The sequence below is a fragment of the Microtus ochrogaster genome, chromosome 8 (assembly GCF_000317375.1).
Source record: "Microtus ochrogaster isolate Prairie Vole_2 chromosome 8, MicOch1.0, whole genome shotgun sequence".
NCBI classification, from domain to species: Eukaryota; Metazoa; Chordata; class Mammalia; order Rodentia; family Cricetidae; genus Microtus; species Microtus ochrogaster.
The window spans coordinates 50,532,507-50,558,048 of NC_022015.1; the positions used below are offsets into that span (position 1 = coordinate 50,532,507).

A 25,542-nucleotide genomic window follows, 5' to 3' on the forward strand; every position below is an offset into this window, starting at 1 on the left:
TCTCTCTCCCTCTCCCTCTCTCTCTCTCTCTCTCTCTCTCTCTCTCTCTCTCTCTCTCTCTCTCTCTTTCTCTCTCCCCTGCAGGGCCACTGTGACACTGGTCAGACTGAATCATGAAAATGCTTACCTTGGCCATCATCATCTTAAATGCAAACCACTTCTTCCCTTTTCCTTTCCCAAGAGCCCCTTCATTTTCACTCACAAATTTCTTTGCTTCCCTGGGAAAAGAAAGGAAGAAGTGGGCAAACATGTCGACATACAAGTAGGAGACATTTAATTTGGTTAGGTGGTCTACCTTCTTTCTTCTACACTCTCCATGCCCTCAATCACTAAACCAAAGTTGGATTTTATAACTTAGAGATTTTTAATTTTTTTAACACAAGTGTTGGGTCCATGCAACATATTTTGCAATGCCCCCAATTCTGGGTTTGCATCCCGCCTCCTGTACACCCCTATTTGAACACCTAAATGGTGTGACTTTTGTGTTTGTGTCAAGTATGTATTCATGATTTTAGGCACCTTTGTAAAAATCTATCACCCAGAGACATTTAATGCATTTTTAATTTTTTTTTAAAAAAATGGCCAGGAAGTGTAAGATATATTTAGTCTCACTTATCAGCTGGAGTCATTGAAAAGTGGGGTATTTGTGTCAAATGTAAAGATGGGGAATCTTTCTTCCCATTCCCATCATATATAAAATTGAACCTGAAGTTTTTATTTCAGGTTCTGACAACCAAAATCTTTATTTTGAATTTTTCCCTTTTTTTAAAAAAAAATAAAAGAAAGGAGGAAAAAGAAAATAACAAATAGTTGAGGACAAGCTGACCTGGTATTTAATTTTATGACAGTAGTTATGGCTCAGAGAACAAAAGTCACACTCCAAAACAGTTAAGGTTGAGTAGGGAAAGGAAGAATCTGAGTCTCAAATTCAGACAGGGATTTAAGTTAAATTTAACATGACTCCCAGATAGCAATACATGTTCAGTACTCACATCAGTGTTTATTAAAAAATATATTAAAGTATCAAAAATGTATAATGGGAACATGTTAAAAACACATTTTTTTATTGTTGTTAGATACTGAATACCTGCCCCTCCCCACACCACCCTGTTGTTATAATTCAGTATGTCAGAACATGGAGTGACCACTTCAGGAGCTACAGCCCTGCATCAATGAACAATAAGGCTGTGTTCTAACAGAGACACATTTTGTGTTTGTTCAAATGTCATAAAGTGAACATGTAGAAACTCATATGCTGACAATGCCACCAGGCAATGTCATTCTATGGGACACCACGGTATCTGAGGACATCAACGGAACTATCACACAGTGAATGTCTAATTAGTCTGTGAAGGGAGAACCCTTAGATGGTAAAAGGGATTGCTGTCTAACTACCAGAATTAGCTAACCTCTGTCCAGCATGTGAGGATGGGAGAGGTTAATAAGAACAGAACCAATTGGCTATCTGCAACTGGAATGGTGCTAGCATCCTGACTATGGATACCCAGCCAATAGAACAGTGAGAAATAAATGTTTGCTGTCTTTGCTACCCAATCTAATTTGTTCTATTAACCCTACCTGGCTAACTTTGTCATTTTGCTGTTGTCTGTTTAATGAAAACAACTTTAAAATTTGAGGTGGCTCTGGCTTCTCTTCTCTGAGGGACCAGAGTGAGAAGGACAATTCAAGCAGGTTGTGATTCTGTAGCTGTAATGTGATGGTCAGTTGGGTGGCCCCTAAAACCGTAGTTTTGCAGATAAGACCCTTCACACGTGACTATGAACTTATTTACCATATAGAGTAAGTCTTTTAAGATGAAATTTAGAAAAGGAGTTTTGTATAGAATGTTTCTTAGTTTCCATGCTAAGCATAGAATCTCATAATACATGGAGATCAAAACTACCAAACACCAGCTACCTAATTTGAGATAGGAATAGACCTTCCTTAAAAACATGTGGGCAAGTGCCCACCTACAGTCTGGCACACAAACACAAGCACCATGGCGAAGTCTCTTTGGTCAACAAACAACACCCAACACCTGCTGAATTTGAAGAGCAGGCCACCCCACCACCCTATGGTTTTGATCTTGACAATGAAAGGTACTCGATAAAATGATATGAAGCCGGCTGCAAAAATTGTATTTAATGATTTCATTCCCCATGCTCACAAATGTTAAGGACATTTAGTCCCATGACTTAGATTGTGGCCTTCATAATTATTCTTCTCTGAAATTTAACTGGTGATGTCCTAGAAATAGAGAAAAATTTGGGGCTAGCTTTATCAAACACTCTGGCATGCCTTCTGGGTTGGGAAGGTTGTTTGAAAAATAATTTCTAAAGCACTGAGACTTCTTATAATATTTAATAAAACAGTGTAAAATACTATAAACTGAGCTTTCATGACTTATTTTCAGGCCCATGCAACAAAGAAAGCGTCGTGTTTAAACACCATTTGTTATATAAATTTTCAGACTAGAATGAGGGCAGTAGCTGGCACACACTGTGTAAAATGCTGAACCAAAGGCTGTAAAATACAGATGAGCTTTATTCAGTTCTAAGCAGCCTCTGTGAGTTGACTCTGCAGCCTTGTGCATGCTTATGATGGTGTCTGTATTCACGTTCATGAGTTCTACTTTCAGATATAATTACACCTCTTCAGGATTGCAACTAACTGGTCAGGGTTTGGCACAATGTGGCTGTTCCCACAGGGCTTTTAACAGGTCAGGATTTCTCAATCAACAATATTTCAACAATCCCTTCACTCCTTCCCAAGGAGGTGACTGGAACAAGAGGCAATACAGATGCTGGAAGTATTGAAGCCATCTACTACAATGTTTATTTCCAAACACTGAAATTTGTTCTAACATGATTGATATTCCATGGACTGACTTAAACAAAACACAAATTTTAGCCTTGCTGGCTTATAATTTTATTCCTGAAAAACACTGGATGAGTATAGGAAATGGTATTTATCGATGCCAAGAAGCATGGGAAGTGCCCAGAATGTACACAGCACATCTCGCTGCCTCACTTGACACTACCAGAAAAGTCATACCCACTCAGGGTCAAGGTGACCCTCCCCTCCCACTTCACAAGCAGCAACCCTTTTAAAAACCACTTCTACAAGTAAGGTCCAAGTCCTTCCCAAAGCATCTTGCCGTATGCAATGTAGCATTCATGCATTTCTTAACCATGAACCTGTTTTGAATACTAATGTCACTTTTCTCAAATTTCTTTTCTTTTTCTTTTAATGTGCCACCAGAAATGTTTATGAATAATTGTGTTCTATCTGTGAGTTCCCTATAAAACTCGTGGTATTTATTATTCAAGTTCATCTACTGCAGTGAGCTTTTTGAGGAACTGATTGATATCTTGTATTGCTGTAGAACTATTATTCAATTATTTGACACCAAAAATTTCTAAATCTAAAAAGCAAATATATGTAGGAGTTATCATACCATTGTTTATTATAATAATGCATAAAGAGAACAAAAAGTTCTGGGTAGTAAAATCATAATTTGTTATTCAAATGTAAGAAAACAACCACTTTATAAGCATACTTTACTGCCAGTTATATCTTTCTAGATATAACTGTCCTGTGCTGCGTAAGCTTGTTGAAAGGGAACATTGGAAGCAAAGACTCTCTTCCTTGTCTCTTCTAAAACCCCGTGTCCTAGTCCTAGGGCTGGCTTGCCGCCAGCTCTGTAATGGGGAAAACAAAAAGCAAGAACAAAACAAGCAAACAAACAACAAAAAGCAAGAGTGGAGGGCAGTAATGACACTACATCCTCAGGAACAATGAACAGGTTACCTTTCTAATAGAGATGTTGTTGATCTCTACTACAAAAATGCCTTCTGTGGGTAAGAGAAGCCAGGAGTCCCCCATGGAGCCACAGTCCAATCTGGAACAGTACCTGATCTTTTCAGCTTCCCTGGTTGACTTCTGCTTGATGTCTACAAGGCCTTGAGTTGACAAAGTTACATTGGTGTGCAGTAGATCGGGCTACTCTAGTTTTCTGTACTGGGTATTCCTTATCTATCTGCTACTTCCCTCCGCCACTATTTGTTCATTTACATTGCTTGCTAGATGCTTAAACTCATTCAGAACCAAAAGTTCAGCAATCATTGATCATTCTCTGAACACCTATCCAGCACTGATAGTTTTCTTGACCCCAAGTATATTCTTAAGTTTTTCTTTCAGTAACCATCTGCGGTACTTTGAATGGGAAATGGCCCCGGAAGCTCGTGCATTTAAGTACTTGGTCCCTAGCTGGTGGTGCTGTTTGGTGACGTTATGGAACCTTTAGAAGGTATAGCCTTTGTGGAGGAAGACTGACATGGAGGCGGGCAGGGGATTTGAGGTTTTATAGACTGACCCAACTACTTCCTGTTCCCTTTGCTTTCTGTGTGTAGATGAAGATGTGATCACTCAGTTTCCTGTTCCTGCTGTCACACTTTTCCTGCCTGTTACCATGTCTTCCCCAGCATGATGTGCTCTGTCCCTCCAGAACTGTAAGTCAAAGTAAAGCCTTTCCTCTTTCAGTAGCTTTTACCAGGATATTTTATCACAGCAAATGAAGAGCATCATCCTACTCAACTCTTAATATGTGTATTCTGTCTGGTTTTCAGAGACAGTCTAGACTGCTGGGCATCACATAATCTAACACGAGTTCCTCTTTTTCCTAATGCCCTGCTCCTTCTCTGTTCTCTAACACACACACACACACACACACACACACACACACACACCCCACAGGAACAAAAAGATCCCAGAACACCTTCGCTACCTGCTAGCTCCCCATGGCCAAAAATAGCTATTACATATAATTTATCAGAAATCCTGGAGGTACTTTAAAAACAGAGCCAAATGCCCCAAAGTATACTGAGAATAACTGTTTACAAGGAAGAGCTTCTTTGCCTTCCACTCACATCTGATGCTGGCCTGGTAACAGAAGCCTCATTGTTACTTAGAGGTCCAGAAGAATGTACATGATCAGAGGATACAGATCAGGAACACAGTGGAAGAACGTTTCTTAACACTGTGTTTATGAATGACCTTCTGCATGAACTGCAACTTTAGGGTAAAAAAAAAAAAAAGTACCCACCAATCAGGTCCTCCCTGATAACAGATTTCTTAACCAAAAACAACATTTGCACTGTGCAGCTAGATACAAAGTAAAAAAAGAAAATGCACAGATATGGAGACAGTGTCCCTCAGAGTACGGTGCCTGAGTAGAATGCAGAATGCAGAGAAAATAGCCATTAGAAAACCAAAAGGAAAGAAAACATCTTTATCCTTTTTCCTACAGTGAATTCACTTTCCTATCTGTGTGTACTTTTCTAGATTAGTTAAAGAATCTTTACTATACGAATAAAATGAAATTGTACTTCACATGTAAGCCTTGAATATCTTCTGGCTGTAAACCACCCAAATGCCTGGCTGAAAGGTGTGTGCCAACCCCCTGAACTGCTTTCAACAAATGCTTTCTACCAAGACTGTAATCTGGTCTCTGGGTCTCAGAGCCCTGGTACAGTGTGTACTGCACTCTGGACTGTAACCTCAGACTTGGAGATGAATTATTGAGTATGGTCTATTTAATGACAATAATACCTGGCCTCATCATTCATTTACCAACCCCTTGTGATGGTAATTAGAATAATAAGGTTTCATGGGCTTTCGAGAATGCTTTCACAGTTACCTGAAAGAGCACACTTTGGCCTAACTTACAAAATAGATAATTTACCTTCAGCATATGATACAGCCCTGAGTACACAGAGGAGTCAGAACAAGCTATTCTGCCTTTGGCACATTCTCATCCCTGAAACAAGTTGGCGTTGGGTTAGGCTTAAGTTGACTTTTCTTTCCTCTTGCTTACAATTTGATAGCTTGGAGAAGCAACCAATTTCTTGCTCAGATAACTGAGAGACTTTCAAAACTGCTGCTTAGGCTAAGTATGACCAAAAATGTTGTTCATAAATATTTCCCAGGGAAGGAATCTGAAGAATGGAAGGTCTTTTGTTAATAAGTACTGACATTTTAAAACTAATTAGCCAAATTATCTATAAAACTCAGACTTTTATGAAATATTGATGAGTAATTAAAACAGAATTACAGAAGTGAGAAGTTGCTTTCATACACCACAATGGAAAATAAACACCATAAACTTCCTAGATAACATATATATTAAATATAAATACAATTATATATAATTTAAGTTATCCTGATTCTGGAAGTAATGAGTCAAGACATGTATTACTTTAAAGGGGATTCTATTGACAATAATAAGAATAGTTGAAGTGCTCAATAGATTCATCTACAAAATGGAAATGGATTCATCTACAAAAGAGGACACATTGAAGGGTTCTCATAGCTCCCAAGACATTACAAGATGCTTAGCTTAGTTTGTGACAACTAACATATGTGCTATAAAATAGTAACTGGTTTAATAGCCCTTTACTAACAGGGCTGACTTTCCCTCCAGTTTCCTAGTTGCACACAACTAGTTGTGTGCAATTTCACATTGCACACAAATGAATTTCAACACTTCTAATTGACTACGTTATCATTGGTGAAAGCGCTGGATGGCAATCGAGCTGTGGTTTCTGGATACCTGCACCTTGGCATCACCCTAGGTTCTTTAGCAGTTTCCAGGCCTATGTCTTTGCAACCTCAGATCACTTATGTTGTGTTCTCTAGGAGTGAGATGCGGGTCAGTGTCTCTCCAGTGTCCCAAACAATTCAGATGTGCAACTTGAAGGCAATATCTGGTATTGAATCAAATATCACTGGCTGAGACCACGTTTAAAAGAGTTTCATATGGTAGACTAATTTTCAGAGAGTTGTGCTGATAAGCTTCAGTATATTTCTAACTGTTTTAATGTGCCCTTGGGGAAGAAGTACTCTGTATATTATGAGTCTGTGTGAAGAAATCCATTTTCACATCCCTAGCTCACTATCTCATAATGCTTAAGAGAAACCACTTAACTGACCATCTGATAGCATGAAGCAAAACTGGAAAGAACCACAAGAATTCATATGCTTTTGTATAACGTCTAGGCTTATATAGCTGGCTTATTTTAGTATACTTTTAGATCAATCCCACTTCACATTTAAGATATATGTGTTTCAGACTTTCATGGCATGAGATGAAGGAGCTGGGACTGGAGACTAGAACATCAAGGGGCTGGAGGCTGCATTCAATAGCACAGAAGTTTTCTGCCATGCAGACAGCTAGACTTCCGGGTCCAGCTCCCATGTTAGCTTTAACTACAGTTCCAAACATCCCATGACTTCTTCTGGCTTCAATGGCCACCTGCACACATGTGCCTGGTTTTGGTGTTTTGTTTGTTTTATCTCACTCTCAAAAAAAAAACCACTTTTTGAAAGATTAGAATATAAAAGAATGGCAGAGAAACATGAGAAATCTATGTGGACATGATAAGAAATGGAGCATGCTCGGGGCAGGTTGCCCTTCAGGCAAAGCTCTGAGCCTGTACCACAAAACCCCATGTTATACAAGTAGGAGAAGTGAGAGACCATCCTTTCCTTGAGGACTTTTTTTACCTCAGCTCACTAGCCTACTCCTGTTCTCGGGGATCCTCCTTTTTAATAAATTGTCTCTATTTCTACTTATAACCCTGCGTCCCTGGTGCAGTCTTTGTCTAGAGAGTCAGGAACCTGGAAATCGATGCCCTCTGAACTTGGGCCCATGGCCTGTAACTAATCATGTTTTTTTTTTTTTCTTTTTCTTCCTCTTCTCGCTTTTTGGATGTTGATCAAAAGCTTTAATATGCGTTCTCACTCTTTCTGTGAAGCCCCTCATCCTTTCCTCCCTCCTTCGTTCATATAGCTGCTTGCTGCTCTCTACTGCTGAACACACCTCTATCTGACCCTAACCAAGGGGCATGACTCTCTTTCTCTCCTCTGTCTCTCTTTTAACAGCGGCTGGCCTTCACATCTCATCTGATATGTACTTTTTCTCTGAAACTCTAATAATACTGCCTTCAAGCATCCTTCTTCATTCATTCTTAAATCTATAAGGAGACGAAGAGCCCCAAAGACAACAAGACCATCGCTATTCCCCAGTAGACCAATGATCTTTAAACTTTTTACTAGCAATTTTTGAGTGACCTTCCAACGTGCAGGACTATCTTCCTAGTCAGGCTGCCATCTTCAAGGGTTCTGTTTGATCTCTTTGCAAAGGCTTGGCACAGCTGGGCCTGTCAATCTTCCCACCTAGGAGTGTAGACAGGTAGGACAGAGGTGGGAGGTCACCTTACTGGGGCATCCACCCACAACCACTCACAACCAGTTGCATCTAATTCTGCCCTAATTGAATGTTGCCTTGGGGCTTGAGGGAAGCAGTGAGAGGATGTGGATTGGGGATAGGAAGGGCAGGGGTTTCAACCACAGGGAAGCCTTTATGTCTGGTGGGTAAGGCTTTCCAGGAGTGGTTTATATGGGGAAGAAGTACTCATGCTCCTGTAAGGAACCCCTTACGCATGCTCTGTGAGGAAACTCGATAAACTCAGTAGTCCCTCGGCATGAACTGTAGTGAGATTGTGCTCCCTGCTTATTATTGGAACCTTAGGAAAAAGGAAGATACTGCTTAAGCTAGCCCTCTGCCCCCACAAAAGAATTCTAGAAAAACCTGCATTTAAAAAGTTTTTAAAGTAATTTTTCCCTGACACTAATAAAACACATGGAAATGTGTTCCAAACAAAGCTTAGGGTGGTCGGATTTTTAGGGATCAAAGTTACTGTAACGGAAATATTTCAGATTTAAGATAGATGTTTTTGTCCCCTAGGTATACTGGTTAGTTCTGTGTCAATTTGACACACTTTAGGGTCCTCTAGAGAGAAGAAATGTCAGCTGAGGAAATGCCTCCATCAGATTGGTGTGTAGACAGTCCTAGCCCACTGTGGTCCATGCCAACCTTGAACTGGTAGTGCTGGGTTATGTAAAAAAAAAAAAAAAAAACAGGCCAAGCAAGCCAAAGACAGCAAGCCAGTAAGCAGCACCCCTCCATGGTTTCTGTTTTAGTTCCTGCCTCCAGATGCCTTGAACTCCTGCCCTGACTTCCTTCAGTGATAGACCTGAGAGCTGTAAGATGAAATAAACCCTTTCTTGCCCTGGTTGTTTTGATCATGGTGTTTATCACAATAAGAGGAAGTACACTAAGATGCCGAATCTCTAAAACAGTGCTGATTTTCAGGACTGGCTCAAATGTCAAAAGAAAATGCAAGTTTTATTTGTACCACGAAGGTCAGCCAAGCATCTCCGGGCAATAGGAGATGAAATGAAGCAATAACAACAGAGGTGGGGTTTGCGTTTAATACTTTAAATATTAGAAGATAATCTTTCTGCTTGTAATTAAGTTTTCCTAACCCTATTCTGTACCTAATTAAGATTCAATGTATATCTTCTAAAGAATTCTTTGTATTACTGTAGCAGGAAACAGAACAACACACATTCTTCCCCTGTGCCTACCCTGGGTTTCAAATATTGTCTGACATTCCTCTGTAGAAAAACACCAAATAACTATCAACACTCTTGTCAGCAGGACGAACTGAAAGATAACAGAATACAGTGCCCTAAAATGTCACTTATGTATATGCCGTAATATACAAAATATCGTAAAATGTGCAAAAATAGAACAGGACAATTTTGAGTTGCAAATGAGAAGCAACAAATGTAAGTTTTCTGTGCCCTTACTTGGCTAAAAGCAGGGAAAATAAGGTACCCCCCCCATTCCCTACCTTTTATCAGCTCAGAAGGCTCAACTGTGAATTTTACTGTCTGGACTATATCTTCCATTGTGTCATCATGGTAGCTGATTTCCAGTTTGCTACTCTGTAGTCAAAGTCCTTTTTCCTAGCCCCGACTTCTCTCGACATGTGTCCTATGATTAAGATTCTAAGTACGCACTGGAACCACTCCATGAGTTACTCCTCACTCACTGGTCATCTGTGCAAGCTCAATGCCCACAGCAATAAACTTTGTGTTCCTCATGCTAATGTGCTTTTGGTTAGTTTCACTTACAGAGTCCAAGTCAACCAACCTAACAATAGAAGGGATAGGAAAAGTGTGGGTTATTTTATTCTCTCTCTATAGCACAATACAAACGAGACTATTGACATATAGTATGAAAAACTCTACAGTGCTGATTTTATAAACATCTCACTATATACTTTTGCTGACTGGTGTAAGAAGGTTTTATGTCTATTTGCCCCGCTGCTGTTGAGGGCTTTTTTTAATGAGTCCCTTGAGGATCAGGAAAGCAATATTCTATCCTAAAGGTTTGGGAGTATAGGGCTGTAGAGTACTGGATCAACCCCTGAACCATCTGGACATTCTTCAGCCATCTATTATGGATCTGATGTTTGAACAGAAATGAGGTTTGGTGAGACTGTGACCCTAATGCTACAAATGAGTCTTAAAATCTGAAATTCTCAGGATGAAGGCAGTAAACTTAAGACATTACTGTAACTGCGCTCACCGGCCAAGACTTTGCCAAAGGGGAGTGTTTGCATGCCGCTTCAAGGGGAGAAAATTATTCCCAGCAGCAGGCATATCACACTGGGGCAGATACTGTTCACCCCGCTGGGCAAGAATGAGACCACTACCACAATTTTTGAGCTAAATTTGAAGCAAACTTTATTAAATATTGTTGGGACAACCAAGATTGTTTACAAAAGCAAACGTGGCTTATTATCTTACATGAACAACAGCCCCCAGTATTCCAGGAAGTTATGTTTCCTTGGGCAAGTGATGCTTACAGCTTGGGGTGATTGTTTTATAGATTTCTTAGCACAGTAATTTAAATTTAAACTATAACTTTAGCCAATACAATACTTGCATATGTATAACTACAAAGCAGATGCCCTCAAATTCTAGTCAAGACATTTATTTTATTCATGTGTGTGTGAGAGAGAGAGAGAGAGAGTGTGTGTGTGTGTGTGTGTGTGTGTGTGTGTGTGTGTGTGTGTGTGTGTGTGTGTGTGTGTGACTCATTCAGTGCAGTCACAAGGCGTTAACACGGGTGCTGGGAACTGAACTCAGACCTTCTAGCAGAGCAGCAAATGATCTCAACAGCAGAGTCCTCTCTCCAGCCCCTTATTTTATTTCTATCATTGTTTCATTTTCTCTTCTATTTAGCCATCATTTCTTCAGTGTGTTAAGTGTTTGAAAAATCTTTTTAAAACCTGGAGAATTCTTTCTGTGATTTAAACTATACTAGGAAGAATGAGATATAGGCCTGTAATGTTTACAACAATAATTCAGGGGCAAGGACAATGGAGGCTTTAAAATTGTGGGGCATGCAGTAGACATTGTAGATAATAACTGAATTGGAAAGTATGAGGCTGATAGAATTCGAGTAGGAAGCAAAAGGCATTCTAGGCACGGGTTTGCAGGATTTCTCTAACAAAGGTCGTATTTCCACCATGAGTGACACACATCTATAATCTTAGATTAATATTCTTATATTAATACCCAACTCTCTACAAGATCATTATATGGCTTGAAAAAGAATTTACTTATTCTGATTCAGGCATGTGCTTTCTAATTAAGCATTTTTTCATAAATTCTGAATACTGTGAAACAGAAGCATTCTAGGGATGCTGTCTGTGACAAAGAAGCATTCTGCATGGAAAGATTGGCAGAATAAATACTTCACCACAATACCGATGTGGTCCTATGACTATTTTTTAAAACATTTGTAAGAGTTAAGGTTTTCTTTTTCCAACTTGTTCACTGATGTCTGGGACTACTGGTTCTAAAATGTTCCAACAGAACTTTCCATTATCTGTTAGAACTGTGTGTTATTTTGGTTTATGAGTAAGCAAGCAATTTAAAATGATATTTTCAAAATCATTGTAGTCCAGTCCATCTTGCAAGTAATCAGGACTGCCTGGTGAATCTGATTGATCTCAACGTGACAAATTCAGAAGAGAGAGCCATCCTTTTTAGGAGAACCGAAGCTTAGAGAAGGTCATCCAAAGAGTACAGGAATCCTACATGAACTGGTCTTTCTGATGAACTGACTTGAGTTACTGCTTCACTGTGTTCTTTCATGGCTTCCCCCCTAGACTATCCTGACCCCTATGACCAACTCCTTGCCATGAAATACAATAACATTGTTTGCAAAAGTATAAAAATTAATCAATAGGAGTCATAAATCTTCATGTGGCTATCACAGTGACTATATGAATGATTTATATATGTAATATATCAAAGTATATATGTAAACCTATGCATATATATATATAGTGACATTAGCAATACAACTATTTGAAAACTGATTCATTTTATTTAAAATTTTCTAATTTGTGTAACTAAAGGATGGACATTTTAAACATTTTATACTGGGAATATACAATTATTGCCATTTCTTAATCTCATCCCAACTTGTTGTGATATTATAATAATGTTCTCCAAACATGTATTTTAGCATGTATATCTTAATAAAGCATAACAGTTGTATCATCCAGTAACAACAAACATTCTTAAAGACCCCCAAAATAGTACGTCACTTGCCATTGCTTCATCTCGCCCTAAAAATATTATAAGCTAGATTATATCTACAATATATGTCTTACCTGAGGTCAGTATAAGATTTTCCAAAAGCAGCAAAACCTCATTTTTGTAATTATTTGCATTTGTGTTTATCAGGACCACATATGCTTTCTTTCTACTGCTAAATGCATTAGATCAAATATATTCAAAGTCGTTCCTAGATAATCTTAAGTGCTAACTAATGCATCTTGTTTTATCACCTTTCAAATTAACATTATATTTATAGTCTTATAGAAAAGTTGCAAAAACTAGCTGTTACTTACAGCTAAACTGCTGAGTAATGTAAGTCCAGCTATCTGAGTTTCATCAGAACTTGTAAAGTAGGAAGCTCTGGAATGCTGAGAAAACTGATTCAGTGGGTTTTATCATGCATGATGCGCTGATGGATAAGGCTGCAGGAAATAGGCAATGCTCAGTTGCAGTTATGCTGATGGCTGCAGGTATAGCTGGGTGGTAGAGCATATGTTTAGCATCCAGAGTCCCTGGATATCATCCACAATAGTAAAACCACTTGGCAGTAACCATGCCTTTATTTATCTGGAAGAAAACTTTAGGACTTTCTTATCTATATCACTTATTATTTATTACCATAAAACGGTGCTATATAAAAGTCCTGCTTCTTTGAAGTTCATAGTTTTGTTTTGTTTTTTGAGTTCATAGTTTTTTTTTAACTATGGATAAAATAATAAGCTTTTTCACCTTTGAATAAGTAAATGTGACAATTATTGAGTAAAGCTTATTATCAACAATTTTGGGAAATATCTTTGAATATTAGCAAAGATTAGGGTCATTTTTTCCTTGACTCATATCTTTCCATTGTCCATTGGGAAGAATTTTGGCTGGTTTAACTAGCCCACATGAATGAGATTTCAATGCAGGCACACAAAAATAATCACCTACACCATTTTCCCAAAGAAACAGGAGGAGTAGCCCTGGTGCCACCTGAGAATCCTTCCCATCCAAAGCAAGGGTAAGTACACCTGTAAGACTCTGTGGGGCAAAGGGCACAGGGAAGATATGGAAGGTGAATCCTGAAGCAGAAAAGAGCTCTTGAGGACAGACAAAAATCTATTGATCATGCATTCCAAAGCTCATCTCAGCAAAGGAAATTTTATAAAAAATCCCAAGGAGAAGGAGAATCAGATTTTTGTTGTTGTTATTACTCCTTTTAATAAACTCTAAGTGAGATATTTGATAAGAAGTTGCTAGACACTCACAATTGCACCAATAGTACAAAAAGAAAATTGTTAGGTATTTGCATGTGGATCAGTAGGCTAAATCCTAAAACTGGAAGTTACAAGCACATTTTTCTTGTTTAACTGTAGTTTGTGAGGTTCATGCTTGTTACTGATTGGAAAGACACATTCTGACGCAATAGTAATGAGACTGGCATTTGACACAATTAAACTCTAATATAAATAATAAGAGATTTCTGATATTAATCTGGATCTAATTTCTCTCTCAATAACATGTTTTCTTTGATTTTATAAAGAATGAAAAAAGAGAAAGTTAAGCTAACTGGAGAAAGACAAATTATCCACAATAAGCAATTTGAGAGAAAAATTTTAGGATACAAAATGAGGGCATTTATAAGGGTATTGAATGAACCTAAAGAGGCTGTCATCACCAAAGAAAACACAAGGAATGGGAATAAATAATGTCAGATGAGCAACTATAAAGAGATGAATCTCTCTCCTCTCTCCTCTCTCTCTCTCCTCTCTCTCTCTCTCTCTCTCTCTCTCTCTCTCTCTCTCCAACAATAAAATAATGGAATCAACAAACACTGCTAAATAACATCTCTCTCAACATAAAAAAGAAAGACTAACAAAATGGATGAGAAAACAGGATCCATGCTTCTGCTGCAAGAAATATACTTTAAAATCAAGAACAGACAGATTCTGGTAAAAGGATGGACAAAGATATTCCAAGAACATGGACCTAAGAAACAAGCTGGTGAAGCCATTTTAATATGTGACAAAATCAACTTCAAAACAAAACTAATCTGAGGAGATAGGGAACGACAATACATACAAGTCAAAAGAAAACTCCAACAAGAGAAAATTGCAAGTCTTAAAAATCAATGCACACAGTTTGTTTAAAAACAAAACAATAAAGAGCTGTACAGCCAATAGCAAGGCAGAAGAGAGGAAAGGTGGGGCTAGCAGGTAGAGAGAATAAAAAAAGAGAAGAAATCTGGGGAAAAGATCAAGAAGCAAGAGAGATCAAGGAGTGAGAAAAGAATTGGTCTACTACCCATTTACATAGCCAATCACAGAGTAAGAATGAAAATAAGATTACAGAGTTAAGAAAAGCAAAAATCCAAGAGGCAAAAAGAAGATTGGTTAATTTAAGAAAAGCATGCTAGAAAAAAAGCCAAACTAAGTCCGGGCATTTATTTATAAATACTAATAAACCTCTGTGTATATTTATTTGAGAGGTTGGTAGTAGATCCCCCGAAAGATCCTAAAGAGTAAAGAGTACCAACCATTAATACTACTACAGCTTAAATCACATATTGACCCTCACACACTGATAGCAGGAGACTACTATACCCTATTTTCACCAATAGACAGGTAATCCAGACAAAAACTAAACAGAGAAATGCTGGTGCTAACTGACGTTTTAACAAAATGGACCTAACAGATATTTACAGAATATTTCACACAAACACAAAAGAAAGTGCCTCTTCTCATCGCCTCATGAAAGTTTTTCCAAAACTGACCACATACTTGGACAGAACTCTCAACAGATGTAAGAAAATTGAAATAACACCATTAATCCTATCTGACCTCCACAGATTAAAACTGGATATCAATGACAGAAACAACAGTTAGTATACAAACTGGTAAAAAAAAAAAAAAAGAACAATTCACTACTTGATGAAAAATTGATCAAGACAGAAGTTAACAAAAAAATAACACTTTCTAAAATTGAATGAATGTGAATGCAAACATATCCCAAATTTATGGAACACAATGAAGGTAGTTCTAAGAGCTGAGTAACTATGTTTTAAAAATTGAACCAAAATATAAATAAATTAATTCATTAAGCCAAGAGATTGTGGCACACACCTTTAATCCTAGCACTCTGGAGGCAGAGGCAGGCAAACCTCTGAGTTCAAGGCCAGGTGAAAAATGATGCCTGGTGCAGTAGGAAGGGAGGAACAGGAAACAAAGGCCTGTTTATCATTATAGGTGTTAGCTAAAAAAAAAGAAATGAGCGTGACGAAATATGTGTTCTTGGGTGTGCTTAAAAGTCCTCATTTGTGCAACCTTTCATTTCTTTACAATGTCAGGTGAAGAAAATGTGTACCTCAATATCTCCTGACAGCTGCTCACAATGATCTTAAGGAAGGAGGTGGAGCTGAGAGCCCAGCTAGTCTAATCTCCCTTTTCTAGACAGATGTTAACTTCCTCATCCCTAAACTAAAGCAAAAATAAATTAGTAAAAAGCAAAGCAAGTTGGTAGGTTTATGGCTTATATTGGCCAGTTCCTCTTCATGTTAGGACAAAATGCTAAGGGTTCTTTATTAGGCTTCTTATTCTCAACTAATAAATCACAGTTACAGCCAGACACAATGGACATATTCTGAAAACACTGGGTCAGGGTTCTGAAAAACTTAGAAATGATTTAATATGACATCGAATTTATTTTTTTTTATTATCTGAAGTACATCACTTTAGATGGTGTTTTATCATGAGCCAACTCCATGAAAAAGGAAACCGGAAGAACTTATACACTCTCATTTGTGGATTTATGAAAACTGTCCTTTCCTAAAATAAGCATTTCAAAGCGCCCAGGTAGGATCCATTTTGTAATGCTTCTTATTTTAAGCTCCATGGGGCATTCATTCTCCAGTGAGTGTTTCATATGCAAACACCATACACAGTAAGCACAACAGAGACCTCTCTTGGGTGTAGCTGGCGTGAAACCACGTGATGTACTCCTTCTTGTCTCAGGCCGTCCTTGCCCTGAACTGACTTAGCCAAGCCGCTTGATCTCTGAGGACCACAATTAGAGAACTATGGACCATCATCCACACTCTTGGGTTTGGAAATTGCTGAAGTTGGAGATAGCTTTAGATCAAAATCCAGGCCCTTGGTTTTTGGATTTGTTTTGTTTTGTTTTTTAAGGCCACATCCTAGCAGCAGAATAAGGTGGTTTCTCGGTTAGCTTGAGTTATAATGCTGTGTTATAGCCAAAGGTTTTGGTTTCTGGTGAGTAAGAAGTGCAGCAGGTATCCTCCACCTAGGTGTGTTATTTCACCCCTGGTGGGTGTGACTGCCCTTTAACAAGCAGGAAGATCTAGTCACTCAACCTCTGTGCTAAACGTGTGAGTGACTAAAATATGGAGTATACTTACTATTCGCAGTGATAGAAATTTTATAGATAAGTAATATAAGTTATCCTTGACTTTTCGGTAAATGAAAAAATGGTGCACACGTTCCCCTTCTCCCTACACACGTAATCTACACAGAGTGATGTACTTAGTGATAGTTTCTGTGTCTCAGAGCTAGTGTCTCTAGTTCTTGCTCTCGTATCAGCAGTTTTTAGATTAAGAAATAAAGACTTCTATCTTGAGCCATCTACGTAGAGTCCTGTGTATTTGAATAGAGACTATATATTCTAAACTGAATACACACAAAGAGCATATGAGAAGCACAGTTATGCATGGGTGGGGCGATGAGGTGAAGGAGTTCCTTTAGTCTCTATAGAACCAAATTCACCGCTGTGAACATGCCAAGCACCCACTCCTGAGTCTTGCTAGAGCGCTCATATAGAGACACAACCATTTCCAAAGTTGCCTACCTACATGGCAACTGCTTAACCATCTTTCCCCCCATCCACTTTTGCAGTGCTGGCATTTGAACCAAGAACCTCACATACACAAGACATGCGCCCTACCACTGGGTTATGCTCCTAACTCCATTACTGTCTTTTGACTGGGAGCCATGAAGTTGTTTATTTTCCTAGTGTGAAATGTTCTTTAAATGTTCAACTCTGAAAATGCTCACACAAGGAACATTCTATCAACTAAGCAGGTTGTATTGATGTATATAAGAAACACATGAAAAAAAAAGAGGCTATGAATTTGAAAAGAGGAAATAAAGGGAAGGGGGAATGATGTAATTATATTACAATCTCAAAAAAATTAAAATATAAATAGTAAAGATTTGGGAATGATTACTGAATGACTCCCAACACCCTCAGAACTATAAGCAGCTATTCTTTAGACTTTTCTCTTGACTAGCCCCAAACCGTTAAACCTGTCTACAATCAATTTTAGAAATTTTATACATTTTGGAGTTCAGGGGTGTTTCCCAGATTTGTGCTGTGTGCTGACACTGTCCCACATGTTTGCTATGCCATGTCATGCTATAAATATAATTTTATAAGAAACAGAGTCAGAAAAACTCTACATCTCCTTCGAGTTTGAACAGCCAGTAAATTGAAGACAAGAAATTAAAACTCAAGTTTGAATCCTGTATCTACTCTACCGTCTTACATGGGAGCTGCTGGTAAAGGTGTGTGTGTGTGTGCATGTGTGTGTGTGTATATGTGTTTGTTTGTGGGGGCGGTGATGGGGTGGTTGTGGTGTGGGGGAGATTAGGGTGAAATGCTCTTTCTACAGCTTCAGGCTGCTCCTTGGCATTCTTCTTCAATTTTATTCTCTTAAAGTCCATGACATTATTTTATAATGCCTAAACTTCTCTATTTAGTTGTGTGTGTGTGTGTGTGTGTGTGTCTGTCTGTCTGTCTGTGTCTGTGTGTGTCTGTGTGTGTGTGTGTGTATCCCAGGTTTAGGAATTTCATTTACTGTTTATATCTCAAAATATATTTCAGGAGCCAGAAGGGACTTGTAGGTTGTCAATAAGGACACTTCGAAACCTATGAAAACAGCATTAACATTTCATTACATTAAAAGTATTTTGATATGCAAACAGGTGCATGGGCCATGTGCAGAGATATTCACAGATACCATACACAGACAGACAGACAGACACACACACACACACACACCACATACACATACACAGAATGGAATGGTGCTTGCCACCAGAGACAATATTGTTGGAGCTTAGACAACCTTAATATATAAGGTAAAGCCAAACAAATTCTGTGAAGGACAGGCAGATCCAAAAACAAAAGGTGGTTTTATTTTTTTTAATGACATAACTAACCTCTCAGGAAGTTAAAAACTAAAATAATTTCCTCAAATAATACGCTGACTCTAGCAGAGTAAGGTCTAGAAGAGAACAGTCCTGAGATTTCCTTCAGTTCTTTTAATCATTGCCATCACCAATTAGGTGACCCTCCCACATGACAGCAGTACTGGTGAGATGGGCTGGAGAGAAGACAGCTTGGGAAACTCACCACCATATATAAAACTGTCTCCTGTGAAAACAACATCTGTGACAGAATCGAACAATGCAGACATAGGTATCAACACAGCCATGTTCTTTTGCACAGCCTGCCACTCCGAAGGTCACAGCAAAGAAAACAACATTATCTCCTTACCCCGACCCCGGCCCCAGAAAGAGATGCTCACTTGATTTTGCACACAAGACATTTAGAAAGCTATGTGCTGCCTCTGTTTACCCGTTTGCACTCTCATATAGACTGCTGAGGTGGGTGTAAACAGAGGCAGCACATAGCTTTCTAAATGTCTTGTGTGCAAAATCAAGTGAGCATCTCAGTCTATAGAGAAACAAAAGCAAAGGACCACACAGACCTATAAACTTCACTGTTTGCACAGGAATAGTAACTAAGCAAGCCCAATTTCAGGAGCAGATAATTCAAGGTGACCACAGAAGTTACACGAGCCTACATGCTAATGTTCAAAATTGTTTTCAGTTTATAGTTATATTAATCCCAAAGCTCTCTGGCACATGCACACATGTGACTATAGCGTTATCTATAATACATGGGTAACCAGATTTCTGAGAGTTATGTTTCTGCATGTGAAAGCAGCAACCTACTTGAGAACTTCAATTTTCTTCTCCATTTTCCAAGGTTTGCATTTGACAGTAGCAATCATCTGTCTATTCTCATCCAACTGTGCCTTCAGTCGCTCTAATTCCTCTTCATCAATCTCTTCTTCTTCTTCCCTTTAAAAGAAAATGAAAGGTTAAACTTTGTTCCATTTCCAAACCTAAAAAGGCTCCTGTCGGATACCCAAGCCCCCTTTTCAAACTCAGCTGCCCAAAGTCAACGAGGAGTCCCCTAAGCTCGAGAATTCACATCTCAACACTGCACTGACGTCCATCCGGCTTGGGGATTATTATAACCTTCAACAATGCTACTTGCATTCTAATGCTCAAAATGGAACTGTTCTTTTATGTCCTCAGCCTCCAGCTGTCAGAACAAGGGAGCTGTGGAAAGGATGGCTACAGATTCATCAAGATACACACTTCTCTCCTCTGTTCCCCTTGGCAGCTATCCTCTCCAAGTCTATCTTTCATTTAAGAACCTTATTTTTCAATAAGGATAATGAATTAAAGGTGAAGACATCTTTGAAGTGTCCTTAGAAATTTTAAATTAGCCCTGTCTCAAGAGAAAAGGGGAAAAATTGAAACACGGGGAAAAAAAATGAAACTCTGCTTCTCAGAGGAAGCCTAATCTGTTAATTATACCCAAAACTTCATTTGATAAAATTCAACTTGAAATGCTTTTGGTGGAGGCAAATGCTTTGAAGACGCCTTCAAAGGAATTTTGCTTCTCACTAAGCAGATATCGCGTTCTCTTTTCTGTGATCCTACTGTTGCAAAACTGGAAGCAAAAGAAAACAAAATCTAACCATGAGTCACATGGTTTTAGTGGAGCAACATAATACTATATTATAGAAATCAAACTGTTGGCAATAGATTGTTTTAATTATTAGGCTAGTGTATCAATTTTAAATACACCCTTTCATACTTAATATTATAGTACTGAGACTGGAACTCTATAAGTCATATTTTCGCTTTATAAGCAGACTCAACTTTATATTCAGACTGTAGGACTCACTAACTACCTTCTCATCTTTGACTTCTTGTCTACTTCCATTTGCCTCCTAGACTGGCACTTCCTCCTTGGCAACACTTTACTCCAGAAGCTGAATGGCCCTTCCATAGCTGGAGGTGAGTCTATTCTGTTATTTCTCCAATACTAGAAGAATTAGCTTCATCCTCTCCCCCAGTGGAACCAGTCCTTCTGTGCATCAGTCCTCCATGGAGCTTCAGGGTTCAGCTCCCTGGATCTCTCCTCTGTACATAACGTTTTCATTTTAATCCTTTCCAGGGTTCCAACTTGTTGGAGAAGGGCCTGCTTGTTTGTCCTGGCTGCTGGGCTAGCTTAGCCCCGAAATAACCACACAGAAACTGTATGATTAAATCACTGCTGGGCCCATTAGCTCTAATTTCTATTGGCTAGCTCTTACATATTAATTTAATCCATTTCTATTAATCTGTATATCACCACGAGGTCGTGGCCTACCAGCAAAGTCTCAGCATGTCTATCTCCAGCGATGGGTCCAAGGCGTCTCCTGACACTGTTTTCTTCCTCCCAGAATTCAGTTCTGTCTTCTCTGCCTACCTAGGTTCTGCCCTATTAGGCCAAGGAAATTTCTTTATTCATTAACCAATACAAACAACACACAGAGGGGACTCCCACATCACCTCCCTTTTCTGTTTAAATATAAAGGTTTTAACTTTAACAAAGTAAAATTACATATAACAGGTATGTATATTAAGTAAGAATTACAGTTACAATATTTCTATTTACTTTATCTTTTATCAGAACTAAGGAAAACAATAACTATGACTATCTATTCTTCAACTCCATCAAAGACTCTAGAAGGATATACTATTACCTAAGTAAACAAGAAGTGCATTGTAAGTAACTTTCAAAACTCTAGAATTGACAGAGACATCTTGCTGCCTGGACAGTCACCAAAGTTCTATACCATTGGGACATCCATCTTCAGCCTACAGGCCCATAGTACTCAGCATACTTTTCCATGAAGCAGGAAATTTTAAAGACCGTTCAATCACTTTCTTTTGTATCCTGCAGAATGTCTCGCAGACTCTTTTATGAAGCAGGAATGCCAAAGGATCGTATCATGTTTAGGCAAGTTCAGCTGTCATTTCTCTGTGGGTTTTGCTTATCCAGTTTTTACAGCATGCCATGAAGGAGTCCAGGCAAGAGCAGTTTCTTGCCCAAATGGCTAATCAACTCCATAAGGAGCCTCTTTGATGCCCAATTTCCTCTTGAAATAGATTGGTATTGCCAGGAACAGATGTGTCTCACTGTCATGAAAAGTCCTAAGTTCTTAAAGCATTTAAATGCCATAGTCTGAAGGTCTCTGAAAGATTTGAAGAATACCTATCTAACTGAAATATATCTCTATAATTCTAGAAAATCTAACTAACATGACTAAAATCTTGACTATTATAGATGATTATCTATTAACCTATGTTTCTTAATTATACATTACATTTTTGTAATTGAACTATACAATTGCAATACCATAATCAAGATCAGAAATACATATAACAAAATTGACCTTAAATTTGTATCAATAAACCAAGAATCATACCAATGCAATTATTCATATCTATATCATATCCCCCATTAAATGTAAACAAACAATTATAAACAATATTTGGGAGTATGGGCGTAGTTTTGTCCATACTGATAAAGGCTAGGCTCACAACCAAAAATGTAAAAGTTTGGTTCCTGCACCCACGGCTGTCTCTTCAGCCACCTTAGTTCTGCCCTATCAACAGGCCCAAAGAAGTTTCTTTATTAACCAATGAAGGCAACACAAAGGCAGAAGGACCTCCTACACCACCAGTTTATGAATGCTGTCTGACTTCTACAGCTGTTGCCATCATATTTCAGTTTCCAAAGACCTAGTTAACAAGTCTTTTATGTATTACCCCTAACAACTCTCATATAAATTTCTCAGGATTCAATTTACTGTTGAAGTCTCTCTCCTCATTAGACCCAGATTGAAAAATTGTAAACTATTCATTATTATTGAAAAACATATTTTATACTTGACTAAGTTTATTGCTAGACACAATAGGAATATGGGAGAAAGCTATTTTTAATTGATTAATTATAATGTAAAAGAACACATTTGCAGATTACAGACCAGGCTAGAAAATGATTGTTGTAATCTCCTACTTATTTTCTATTGTTTCTAAATATGCCTTCTCAAAAAAAAATTTCAGACTGCCCCTGTAAAATAACACTTTCTAGTGGTAGTATGCCAACCTTGCTTGACAATTCAACACGCTTAAGAACAGGGAAGCTCAGTTGAGGAACTGCCTCTATCAGGTTGGCTTGTAGGCATATGTGTTAGGAATTTTCTTGTTTCCTAGTTGATACACAAATGCCTAGCTGACATTTGTCAGATCGGTCTTGGCTGTACAAGAAAGGTAGCTTCACCAGTCAACCAAGGGGGAAAAGTCAGTAAACAGCTTTTCTCCATGGTTCTTATCTTTGTTCCAGCTTGATTTCCTTCTCTGACTTCTTTCAGTGACAGATTGTGAAGCAAATGTTTAAACCATGTGGGTCACAACTCTCTTCGGTGGTCAAATGACCCTTTCACAGGAATTGTGAATCAATTATCTTGCGTATCATATATTTACATTATGTTTCATGACAGTATCAAATTAGAGTTATAAAGTAGCAACAAAAATAATTGTTATGTTGGAGTCACCACAACATGAGGAACTGTATTAAAGAGACACAGCATTAGGAAGGTTGAGAACCACTGACTTCAACAAATCCTTTCCCTCCACAAGCTGCTTTTGGTCAGTGTTTTTTCACAGCAACAGGAAGCAAACTAGTACATAAATTTTACTTAAAACAGCAATCTTGGTTCAAGAAAACTATGTATGGGCATTTACTAAGATAAAATTTAGATTATCACTGGTTTTTATTAATTATTTGGTATTTATTATACAAAACACTGTGATACTGTATAACAATGAATAAAATACTTGTGACAATCTGAAGCAATATATAGGTTGTGGTGGTTAGTCTTAAAAAGGTTAGAAATGTTTTGACAAAAATAATTGAACTTGTTTTTACGTAGCTATAGATACAAATACAAATCCTAAGACATGTTCCTTTTGAAAATAAAAAAAGCTTGTAAAAGTAACTAGATACATGAAACTCTCAAGAATGGAGTCAGTTTACAATGAGAAGACTTTAAGATTAGTAAGTTAGTTATCTGATATTTCAAATCGTTAACTGGCCCCCTATTCCCAAATATCCCATGTGTACAGTAAATACAATACTGTACTACATTACTGAGTTTCACTATATACGAAAGTCTCAGTAGGGATAAAAGAATGAGCTATGAGCAATCGATATATGAATGGCCTCAAAGCTTATGAATTTACATGCCAAATATAAGCGACCATCTAACAGAGAACTTCCTGACACCAATCGACTTTTTGTGTATTTCTGATTTTCTAGGAACTTTCTCTTCTCTCAGTCTCCAAATAACTTTGTTCATCTTTTTTCTCCAGCATGTACATTCTATCTTATTTCATAATAGTTTGTATCTGAGTAGCTTCTCTTTTACTGGACTATAAATTTGGGGGTCTGGATAAATATTTATTAAAGAAATATGTATCAAACTTTCCTGCCTAACATTGAGTTCGCACCCTGAACCCGATAATTGAATTAAAGTGTCCTAGAACACAGCAATGCTCTACAGCAATGTTTCCATGACATGGGAAGAGGTCCATTCTTACAAGAAGTGACCCAAAATTGTATATTTTCAAGACTTTGTTGTTAATTGTTGGTAAGTCCCAAGAGGATCTTGCTGTGCTTCAGAGTGTGCTTGGCAGATAAGTTACCTTCAAATACCCAAGCACCTAAATTATGCTCATTGGAATTACAAGAAAACTGCTTATCTGGGAACCACTCAAAGAACATATGACATATGTTCTACCTCCTAAAATTTAGAACTGCTCTGTGCAAGAAAGGCTTTCTATCTTGAGCTTACCAACAGTTGTGAGGAAAAAGAAAGGATAACATACTGAATTTTCACTGCTACCAACATTTTGCTTACTCTTTCAAATGTGGGTCAGGAAAAGCCTGTGATACCACTAGAAATAATCTACAGCATCTACCAAGGCAATATGTCTTAACCATCACCAAAGATAGCATTACAGTATTAGATTTACTTGGTTTTAAATGTTTGTGAGGGTAAGGGAATCTCCCCGGGCTTTGCTTGAATATTTAAAGAAGAAAGATTCTCAGTTAATTTACTTAAACCAATGTGTCCTCATTTGCCTACTAATTTTCTTCAAAATGAGTTTTAAAAGTATATTTTCCTTTTTAACAAAGAAAAGCAGAGAAAAATAGACCCTAAAATATTAGTCAGAATGCCAACACTAAATATACAGAGCTTTGGCAATATAATTTGAAAATTCTGAGGAGATTAAAGTTATCTATGGGGAAGGTTTGGGAGATGAGGAGTAACTCTAGAATCCTCAGAACCAGAATGGAAAAGAGACCAACTGAGATGAGATACTCTTATAGAAGAAGACGCAATTGGTGACCATGGACCTGTTTCCCAGAGGCGGGGCATTTTGAATGAGAGCCCTAAGAGGGCAGGCAAGCAGAAAAATTCCAGCCCGATATATCTTCTTAGATTCTTTTTCCCAGGTATAAATGTGGAGGAAAGCAAATTCTGTAGAATCTGTGGAACACATGTCTACATTGGTGATGTTTTCATGATGAAATCCCTCCTAAAAAGAACAAGTTTTGCTAACAGGACATATTCTTGTATATAGCACTAACCAGCATAACATTACATGGGATTTTATTGAATTACATTTTTAAGTTTTTAAAAAATTTCTTGTTCCCGAATTTCCTGAGGAACCGCCACACTGCTTTCCAAAGTGGTTGCACGAGTTTGCATTCCCACCAGCAATGGATGAGTGTACCCCTTTCTCCACA

At 38.1% G+C, this 25,542-nt stretch overlaps 1 protein-coding gene across 1 annotated transcript in view; it reads right to left on the bottom strand.

Annotated features, from left to right (window-relative positions):
* Positions 1–25,542, bottom strand: part of Tmc1 (transmembrane channel like 1) — a 104,565-nt gene that overhangs the window by 71,005 nt on the left and 8,018 nt on the right. Inside the window, exons 4-5 of the mRNA XM_005352239.1 lie at positions 19,557–19,685; positions 128–218 (exon numbers count right to left, since the gene is read on the bottom strand). Of these exons, the coding sequence (XP_005352296.1) occupies positions 128–218; positions 19,557–19,685 (220 nt within the window). The remainder of the gene's footprint in view (positions 1–127; positions 219–19,556; positions 19,686–25,542) is intronic.